General features: G+C 38.6%; 1 protein-coding gene across 1 annotated transcript in view; it reads left to right on the forward strand.

Moving 5' to 3' along the window:
* Window positions 1–5,457, forward strand: part of fgf22 (fibroblast growth factor 22) — a 26,272-nt gene extending 20,815 nt beyond the window's left edge. Inside the window, exons 2-3 of the mRNA XM_037674796.1 lie at window positions 2,613–2,716; window positions 5,263–5,457. Of these exons, the coding sequence (XP_037530724.1) occupies window positions 2,613–2,716; window positions 5,263–5,457 (299 nt within the window). The remainder of the gene's footprint in view (window positions 1–2,612; window positions 2,717–5,262) is intronic.
* Window positions 5,458–11,192: the final 5,735 nt, after the last annotated feature.

Consider the following 11,192-nt stretch of genomic DNA (forward strand, 5'->3'; position numbering starts at 1 on the left):
CCATAGGGCATCAGAGGCAGCACTGGAACGATGGGGGTGCAGCTGGGCCCATATCTGTATTGACCAAGGCATTCCTGCCTTCCCTGCAGCTGTTTGCTAAAAAAAAATATATATATATATATATATATTTAAACAACCATGATTTACATGTTACTGTCAGAAATAAAGACACTCAAGAAATACAGTATTTGTTGGTATTTATCTCGTCTTTTTTTACTTTTTGTACTTCTTTATGTAGTAGAGTAAATTACTTTAAGCTTGACAACGATGTTTGGAGTTAGGGACAACAGAGCTTGGAGCAACACTGACACATCATGAGCAGATGTTCGCTTCAATTTTCATCTTTCAAAATTTTTCAGGTTAACTTTGAAACCAGTAACATAATCCAATGGCATTAACGATCTTTCTGTCCTTTCTGAGAAGAAATATTATTTCACAATGTTTATAAAATTATGTAATGTTTCATTTAAAGATTTTAAACTACCCATAAGTAATCTTTACTTTACTTTTGAATATCATATTATTTTGTAAACTTTTAAAGCTTTCTTGATTTGCAGGTAAATTCGTGCTTTCTTGGTTTTCGAGTTCTGCAGGTTTTCTGGGGGTTGTCCTTAGATCTTTGATATCTGGTTACATTTTCATTAATTTTTCTGTCCAATTTTTGTACCTGACTGTTAATTGTGCAGGCTTAAGAAATGAGGAATGTAGACAATTAGTGGACAAGAAAAGTTTTTTCTGACTTAAAAAAATATCTGACAAAGGTTATCTACTGAATATCAGGTTTTCAGCAACTCTGTAAGAGGTTCTTTGTTGGTGATAAAATATTAATTTGTGTCTTCCAAGTTATGGTTTTGTTTTTGTTTTTTTTTGTTGCAAATTTAACCAAATGAATGGGAACAAAGTGTTCTTGAGACAGGTTTCTAAAACAAAAATGTCTATAATTGCCATTTGATGCTTTAATTTTTCATTTTTCTTGAGATTCTTTGTGGATATTGTATGTTTTCCTTGAATTTAGTAGCCTTATCATGTCTGGAGATTCTAAGACCAGGGACAACTTTTGGTTGCAAAAGTGATAAACATGTACCTTCCTGTAATCTCGCATGAAAAAGAGAGTAAAATAAGGATGGATGGATTTTAGAAAATAAAAAAAAAGAGGGCATTTTGATAGCCAGTGTGCTGCATTTGTACTATTTTACAAAAATATGTACTTGTACAAGGCAGCACGGTGGCACGGTTGGTAGAGCTGCTGCCTCTCAGAAAGCAGGTTGCCCCAGTTCAAATCCCGATCGGGGCCCTTTCTGGGTGGAGTTTGCATGTTCTCTCTGTGCATGCGTGGATTTTCTCCAGGTGCGCCGGTTTCCTCTCACAGACCAAAAACATGCATGTTAGGCTGATTGGTAACTCTAAATTGTCTTGCTTGTCTCTATGCGTCCCTGTGATGGACTTGCGGCCTGTCCAGGGTGTACCCCGCCTCTCTCACAGTGATAGCTGGACATGGGCACCAGTGACCCCTTCAACCCGAAAAGGAAAAGGCGGGTAAAGATATTGGATGGATGTACTTGTACTTTGTACAACAAAAGAGACTTTAAACTTTGACTACAGTGCTTGAGAAGAAAGCAAAGTCTCTTCAACTACTAAATGAGTACAACCTCCTACCAATTCTGGGCCACCATTTTCTTCCTTGATCTGGAGTTACGTTTACACTCTCCATTTAAAAAAAAAAACATTTCATACATGTGCAGCAAGTCTATGAGCAACAAGACAGACATTTTCCTCTATGTGAACCTTCAAGATTATCAGTCAGGAGAAAGATATGACCTTCTGTTCAGATAGGCAACCACATCAATGTACCATTGAAGGTGTAAGTGACCAAATGAAGACAGAAACGATCTAATCCTCTTTATCTCCTGCAATTAGCTCCTATTCAAGACCTTGCAATTCCCCTGCAGGTCAAGTTAAAAACATCTTTCTGCCATAGCCATGGCTAAGGATGTGTTTTGTAGACCAAAAGAAGATCAGGAGAACAATCATGCGGGACTTGTTTGCAATCAGCGCCCAAAGGAAACAATTATCTCAGAATCGTGCCAGATTTTTCATGGTGTTAAGTGGTTTGGAGAGGCCACTTAGGTGGCGAGTAGATGTGGGCTTTATGTTCTTTCGTAAACAACACTTGTTATCATCAGGACGAAGTGTCATGTTTTGAGCGTGAAGGTTTTTATGGGTGCATGTAGGAAAGCAGATGTATAATGGGAAGGTTCAGACTGCGTGTTGTGTGTATGTATGTGCCAAAAAGTGTTTATAATAAAATGTCAGGTCTGGATTATAGATGCATTTATCAAGATTTGTTCTGAAAAATATTTCTCACCTAATTAATATTAATATTGTAATGTTTTACTAGTTTGAAATTCCCAGAGTTTGAGTGTTATACACTTAAAATAATCTATGTTAGGGTAGGTGATTTAATATATATATATAAATTTTTTTGCTTTGGTCTAGTCCTTAGAGGACATATATGTCTGGTATCCTATTCACCAAACACTGGTAGAGAAGTTTTTGATGGTAAAACTGACAAAGCCTGATGCATCTAACTCTTGTTTCCTCTCATTTTCCAGGCTTGATGGAAATTCGATCTGTCAGTGTGGGAGTTGTTGCCATCAAGTCTGTCAGTAACGGGCTGTATTTAGCTATGTCCAAAAAAGGCACACTCTTTGGCTCGGTGAGTATACAACTTGACAACATTGTTTCTGGAGGTTAAGCTGCTGATGGATGAGAAGGAGAGGCTGAGAGAAGTAAATATCTGATGCTGAAGTGAAATTCTCTACTGGAAAGTCCAGCAAGAGGTCACAGTATTGCTATCAATCATGGCATTACACCTGGACTACAATTGAGAATACCTGCAGCTTGAGCCGGCTTGTTACACTGTCAGAATAGATAGAAGAGAAAAAAAAATATCAAAGTTACAAAGCCAGCTGTGCTCATTTAAGTCCTTGTATGCCATCGCTAAATGTTATTTTGCAAAGCAAGACATAACATGTGCAGAGACATGTTCAAATACTTGTGATTTGGACAAAAAAAAATCAGGGACAAGCAATCAGTCAGCAAGTGCAATTAAGAGAAACAGCCTTCTGCATGTATGGGTTTTCTCCGGGTACTCCGGTTTCCTCCCACAGACCATAAACATGCATGTTAGGTTGATTGGTAACTAAATTGTGCCTAGTTCTGAGTGAGAGAGTGAATGTTTGTCTCATGTGTCTCTATGTGTCCCTGTGATGGACTGAAGGCCTGTCCAGGGTGTCCCCCACCTCTTGCACAGTGACTGCTGGATATGGGCACCAGTGATCCCCGTGATCCGAAAAAGGAAAAAGTGGGCAAAGATAATGGATGGATGGATCCTTCAATGCAGAAAATCCATCCATGAACAGATGTGCAAATTCAGGATTCCAGCACCACGTCAAAAATCTTCCATACACTCAGTAGCCATTTTAATAGGTGCACCTATTAAATTGCTTGTTGATACAATCAGCCAATCAGCCAGTCACATGACAGCAACTCAATACATTTAGGCATCTAGATGTCTTGAAGACAACTTGGTAAAGTTAAAACCGAGCATCAGAATTCTGAAGGAAGAAGATTTGATTGACTTAGAAAGTGGCATGTTATTGATGCCAGATGACCTGGTCTGATTATTTCAGAAACTGATGACCTATTGACATTTTTGTGCACAACCATCCCTACGTTTGTCAAATCTCTTGTCCACTTTTAGTAAACCTGTTGCAGTTTTGATTTTCAGTTTCCTGCATTTTTGCTGAAAGAAGTGGGACGAGATGTACTATAGCTGATCTGCTTTAACGTTCAACTTGGGCTTTCAGAGATGGTATTCTGCATACCTTGGCATAAATGAGTGGTTAATTGAGCTACTAATGATTTTCTATCATCTTAAACCTGTCTGTCCATTCTGCTCTGACATAAAGAAGGCCTGTTTGTGCACACTGGACTATTTTCTCTTTGTCAGACCATTCTCTTTAAAGGCTAAAGATGGTTGTATGTGACAATCCTATTAGAGCATATGTTACTGAAATACTAAGACCAAGCCATTTGGTGTTAACAACCATGCCATATTCAAAGCTACTTTAATGCCCTTTCTTCCCTGTTGTTATGCTCGGTTTGAACTTCAGAACGTTGTCTTCATTAGATGCATTTAGTTAGGGCCTTATTGGTCCTTGAAGGACCAGAGAGGCCCTTCATCTAAATGCAATGAGTTGTTGTCATGTGACTGGCTCATTAACTATTTGTGTTAACAAGCAATTGAATTGGTTTACCTAATAAAGTGTTTGCTAAGTGTACATTAAAATGAAATGCCAAGAGAAGCACAGTCAAAAGTGTCTGGACACTATGGCAGAGAAGATTAATCTGAAGCATAACAACACAATATTTTATTCAGATTGTTTAGATTGTTTATTTTTTTCATGTCTCAAGCTGTTAGTACCCAAATAAAAATAGTTAAGCAGAATGTTCAATTGAAAGATGGTCCTTCCAAAAAAGGTGATTGTTGAGATTAGCTTTCAAATATCCATTTTTAATAGAACCTTCATTGTAAAGCTTTTTTCTTGAGTAACTAAAAGATTATCTCTAGAAAGGGACAGCTGTCGCTGTCCTCTGACAAAATCCATACCAGGTTAGTGTATCAGAAATGTTCATTGTGAATATCTATTGAAAAATATTTGGAGGTCTGCGGCAAGTGCAAGTACCTTAACTTTCCTAAATTTCTCATGAGCTCAAAAAGAGGTCACTGGTGCCCATGTCCAGCAGCCACTGTATGAGAGGCGGGGGACACCCTGGACATGTCTTCAGTCCATCACAGGGACACACAAGACAAACAACCATTCACACCTAGGTAACATTTAGAGTTACCAATCAGCCTAACATTCATGTTTTTGGTCTGCGGGAGGAAACCGGAGTACCTGGAGAAAACCTATGCATGCTCGTAGAGAACATGCAAACTCCACCCAGAAGGGTCCTCCCTGGTGGGATTCGATCCGGTAACCTTCTTGCTGAAAGGTGGCAGCTCTACCAACTGTGCAACTGTGCTGCCCTGAGCTCAAAAAGATGAACAATCTAAATAGTTTGTAAATAGAAAATGTCACCTGCAATCACCTTGAAAGATGGCTTTAGACAGCACAGCAGTAAAAGCAGTCTGCTCTCACCTGTAGAGTTATATGTTAAGACCTCCATGACGTGTCCTCTCCCTCCCACTGACTGCAGGTGAAGTACAGCCCAAGCTGCAAGTTTAAAGAGCGCATTGAGGAAAATGGCTACAACACATACGCCTCGCTTCGCTGGAAACACGGTGGCAGACAGATGTTTGTTTCTCTGAACGGACGAGGAAAACCACGGCGAGGTCACAAGGCTCGACGAAGACACCCGTCCACTCACTTTCTCCCGATGCTTCCCTCCTAGGCGTCCAAGTTTGAACTTTTACCGGCAGCTGCCTGGTTCACCTGCCTTCCCATTTAGTGCTGATCTAGTTGTGACAAAAAAAAATATTTTTATTTTAATTTATCCATCTACTTGTCACATAATTGTACATTTGTTGAAGTTTGTAACATTTTAGAATTAGAATGTCTACTTTTAAGTTATTTTCAGCATTTTTAATGATGTTAATATAATACAAAGCAGTCTAAAACAGTAAAACAGCGTAGTATTCATCTGCACTTGTCAGGTTACAGTTTCTACCATTTTGTGTGCAAATGGTATCTAAAAATGGTAAATGGACTGTACTTGTAAAGCGCCTTTCTATCTGATCAAGATACTCAAAGCGCTTTACACTACAATCTGTGCTGTCATTTGCTCATTCATACAGCACTCTACTAGATCTGTACAAAGAATAATCAGTGCTTCATCACATTCACTCACTGATGGGACACACATCGGAGGCAATGAGGGGTTCAGTGTCTTGCCCAGGGACACTTGGGCATGTGACTGCTGGTGGAATCGAACCCCAAACTCTTGTATTGGAGGACGACTGCTCTAACCACTCAGCCACAGCCGCCCCTGAATGTGTCTGAGTTATAATATGTTACTGTAAGTGAACAGAGAAGGGACAAAAACGCTTGGAAGTCACAAAGTTACTTTATTGATTTATTTTCAAATGACAAAACTAAATACAAATTAAAAAAAAAAAATCTCCATAGGTAACTGACACAGGGGTCACATTTATTTTAACTTTTTCACAAAAGCGTCCAAAATTACAGTTATAAAGAAAAATAAGGTATTATGTTTTCAGTCTGACCACCTTTTAGGGCCTAATATTAATAACATCTTAGGTAAATGTAATTTTTTCATCAAAATTACTCAACTCAATAACACACTGTTGTTTAAGACAAAATTACAAAGACATTTTTAGTTACCTCACATTGGGTAATATAAAATATCACACAGTTAAAATTCATTGAGTGTTGTTTATGCAACACAACATCATAGAGTGTCCTGGCACAAAGTAGGTCATTACTGTATGCAAAGTAACTTTTCATACATTTGTTGATGCATAGTCCAGTTTTTAGTATAAGAAATGCTCTAAAACTAAATGGGACTTAAAAAGTAAAGGCAATAAGAAATGGACTTGGCAACCAAAAAACTTCAGCCCAATTCTCCAAACTGAGCTCTGTCTGACTGCTGTCTACTACAGGTTAGACTCTGAATACCTTAAAAACCATTCCACGAACGCAATAAAAAGTCAAAACTTTAAAGCCCTGCTAAAAATGTCACATTAAAAACTGCCTGAACAAAACTCATCATACCTAAAGCTGAACTGCACCTTTGAAAGTCCATTCTTTCTAAACATGTCTGTAAAAACATATCAGATACAAAGTTAATCACTGTAACATTAAATTGCATTTCCTTACATCTGCGCCATGTTCCACGATACTTTTGTCAGACTTCTTCTCCAACTTGATGACTCATAAGAGATAGGTTAGTTAAGTACTTACTGCCAATCTGTCAAGACATGCTAACACTAAACAATACGACTGTTGCTAATAGAACATTTAATATATTTAACACTGTTTTTACTCTTTACTTGTGTGACGTTGATGTGTACTGTTATAGTTGACTTACGGTAGGAAAAACTAATAGTTGTATTCAAATCTATTTACTGCACAAACTGTATGGTATTACTACTGGATATTGGTAAAATTGTGATACATCTTTCACATACAGCTTTCAGTTTATGGTCAGGTAGTTTCTAAAGCAATATTTTCTTTAAAACAGTCTTTCGACCCATTTCAGCTAAGTCGTTTGAGTGCCTTAGTCTATGATGGGTTTGGTAAACATCAATAAAATGTGGATCATAATGTACTTGCTTAAAAATGTTATCTGAATCATTTTCAGCAATGTCATCATGCTACAGCCTGGGTGTTTTCTGTTTCCACTGTCTTTCTCTGCCGTGGCACTGTCTGGTAATGATCTGTAACTGGCGCTCTTTGACATCATCCCCCTCTTCATCATGATCATGACAAAGCTCCCAGCAGGAGTGGTGTTGATGCTGAAGACCTCTTGTCTGATGACAGGTATGCAGCTATGAACTGTGCAACATCTTTTCCACACTGCTGAGCGCTGCAGTGGCACAGGAGGCCACACGGCCCTTTCAGCAAACAGAAAGAAGAGTCTGAGATGAATAATGGCTGCTCGGGGTGAATAAAGGCCATCCTTTCAGCCTGTCAGTAAGTGAGCAGACAGACCAGGTTCATGTCACACGACCTACAGTGTGTACAGTCACACTGTAGTTCAGCTTTGAAGGTCACGGTGCAGCATGAATTACGGGGAGCTCTGGTAGTGTTATTTTCATGCAGACATCTTCATCCACGTCGAGACATCCTTCTACTGGAGGTGTAATTTTCAACAAATAAAGACTACTTTTACCTAATTGCTTTGCTCTCATTACTGGTCAATGACTGTTTGCAGAAAAACAAATGAAATTAAAAAAATCATGCCTGTTTAGAGCTATGGCCACTCGTTAATTTTTCTTAGACCGTATGTCGATTAACAGATTGAACATTTCTCCCTTCAGTAGTCAGCACCATGAGTATCATTTGGTCTGTTCATTTATGAATTTACAGACCTACAGCAGGGCAGATTGTAGAGCAGATGGCATATCTGTTCTAGATTTTCTACAGATTCTGTGTCTGTGTTACAAGTGTCTCTTGTAAATGAGACTGCCTGTTTAAAACAAAAGTAATAAATAAATAAATATCCTGAAAATCAGCATAATCTAAAAATATTTAGTTCAGAAAATAAACGTATAACATTTCAGAACAAACTAGCAGTTGAGTGCTAATTCCCAACTCCAATTTTCCAAATCTTATTCTAGACAGGGGCGGCACGGTGGCTCAGTTGGTAGAGCTGCCTCCTCTCAGTGAGAAGGTCGCCAGATTCTGGATAAAGTTTGCATGTTCTCTCCGTGCATGTGTGGGTTTTCTCCGGTACTCCTGTTTCCTCCCACAGACCAAAAACATGCATGTTACACTGATTGGTAACTCTAATTTGTCCCTAGGTGTGAGTGAGAGTGAATGGTTGTTTGTCTCGTTTGTCTCTATGTGTCGCTGTGATGGACTGGAGGCCTGTCCAGGGTGTCCCCCACCTCTCACACAGTGACTGCTGGATATGGGCACCAGTGACCCCTGTGACCCGAAAAGGAAGAAGTGGTTAAAGATAATGGATGGACGGATATTATGGTTAGACATGCAGCCAAACGCATTAAACAGGTCTTCTAGTGTTAAATATAAGCATTTTTTATTGTTACTGTTATTTTTAATATTTTTTAATTCCTTAATTTTGTGAATTGAAAATAATTTTATCTGCACTGTGAGCAGTTTCTTATTTTCAGAATAGAGGGTAACTGCACTTGTTAATTTGTGCTTGATAAATATGAACAATCAGCTACAATTAATAAACATTAAAGAAAAAAATTGTGACTTTAAAAAGTAGTGGATTTTGTTGCTTTCAACCAGTTTGACACGACTGTCAACAAGGAAGAGGGCCGGCAATAGACAAGGGGGCGTGCCAAAGACACCATCTTAGCACCAACATAACTGTTTTGTTCCACTTTGGAGTAAGCTGTTTGGGGAAGAATCAGTTTTGTGTTGCGTGTTTCCTTGACTGATGAAGCCTTCTGGATTGAAGACGAAACGTTTCAGCACAAAAATAAATAAACTGTCCAGGTGACCTGACTGAAAAATTTTGGATTTTATACCTGGATTATTGAGCATGGACTTTGTTGTTAGTGAAAGTTAGTTAATTGGTGAAATTACATGATGCTGAACTGATACAAATACAAAATAAATAAATAAAACAATTTTTCCACCAACTTCACAAGAAGATTACTCATTAGAGTCAAAGTCAGAGAGATTTGTTTGTCATTCGCATCTCATGTGGGACATGTGGTGGAACGAGATTACCGGTATGTATGCAGGGTCCCAGTTACATCCAACAATAAAATGTAAATAAAAAAAACAGTAATAAGATCTAAGATATGAACTAAGAAAAACATCAACTAAAAATACACTAAGCACTAATAGCATAAAAACATTACGTCAAACAGCAACAAGAACATGAGTCTGTGTGAGCAGATGAGTACAAATGAACACATCAACATGAAACAGATCAGCAGCAACATGATGTGATTTTTCACAGTGATTATTCTGGTTAGATATTCATGAGTCCAACAGCCTCAGGGTAGAAGCTGTTCCTCAGTCTAGTGGTTCTACACTTAATGCTCTTCAACCTCCTTCCTGAGTGGAGCGGGGCAAAAAGCGTGTGTGCTGGGTGAGTGAGGTCCTTCATGATGCAGGTGGCTCTCTTCCTGCATCTAGAGGTGTAGATGTCTGTGATGGTGGGAGACTGACTCCAACAGACTTCTGTGCAGCCTTCACCACTCTCTGCAAAGCTTTTCTTTCTGCAGCCTCCATGCCACACATTGATGCTGGAGCACAGGATGCTCTCCACTGCACACCTGCAGAAGGAGGTGAGGACTGAGCTTCCCAGACCAGCTCGTCTCAGGCGTGTGAGGAAGTAGAGTCTCTGATGAGCGTCCATTACATCCATAGAGCAAAATGCAAAATACAAAAAAACAACAACTCTGCATTGAAAATGCTACTTAACAATTGTATCCTGATGCATGCTCAGTAATCCAGGTTGAAAAATTAAAGTTCAGTCAGATCTTGTGAACAAATTCTAAAAGTAAAAAAAATTAAAAAAAAAAGCAAAAAAAAAATAAAAATAAACAGATGCACAAAGTACAAAAGAAGGGGAAAAATAACTTTTCCAGAGGATCTGACTTAATTTTGTTGGGTTACAACTAATAATTGTGCTGCTGTCAACGTTTTATATGTCTAATTGAAAGAATAAGCAATAAAACATATTTTAAAATGACAAAACCACAACTTCCTCAATTATAAATGTCTCTGTTAAACCCAGTTGCAGTTTGCTTATATGACATTTCACAGTGCATTTTATAAAGCTGTGCTCTTTTTCAATTTATTTTTATTTTTTTTACAGTTTGCTTTAATTTTCTTGGGGAAACGCAGCATCACCCCAAACAGCCAAGTTTAAACACTTAGAGAATAAACAGTGAATTTGCAGGTATGCTAATTAAAAACTAAAGAAAAGCTTTTTTTTATAAGAATGCATGGCTCAGCCTTGCTGTACAATGTGAGTTTTATCTTTACAGGTGCTTTTGAACATATGCTCACCATCTGATCATCTGGTGCAGAAACACTGAAGCCTGCAGGGCACCAAGTAATCTCATTTTCTGCCTCCTTTCTCTATTTACTCCCTTCTTTGTCTGTGCCCTCTATCTCTTGTCCCCCATCCCATTTCTCTTCTTTTTAACTTTCCAAGAATCCTTTCTCCTTGTTCTCAGGGTGCAACTGGCTGCTGGTGCCAGCTCCAGCAGCAGCAAATGGGAGCTGTAATTATCATTGCTCTACCACAGTCCTGTCAGTGTGCGCTCCAGCTAAGCGAGGGATCCTTTGGAAGTCCTCATCAAAAGCTTTAGCCTTTGATCATCTGGCATAAGGAAAAACTTGAACACTGTGCAAAATTAACAAGGAATGTCCAGCAAAGAAAGTGCTCAGGTGAATGTACACGAAAGCCAAACTGAAAAAAATCCAAAGTTTTTCTGTCATGACTTGTTGAAC

This window comes from Nematolebias whitei, chromosome 3 (assembly GCF_014905685.2).
Source record: "Nematolebias whitei isolate Nwh7 chromosome 3, NemWhi1, whole genome shotgun sequence".
Taxonomy (NCBI): Eukaryota; Metazoa; Chordata; class Actinopteri; order Cyprinodontiformes; family Rivulidae; genus Nematolebias; species Nematolebias whitei.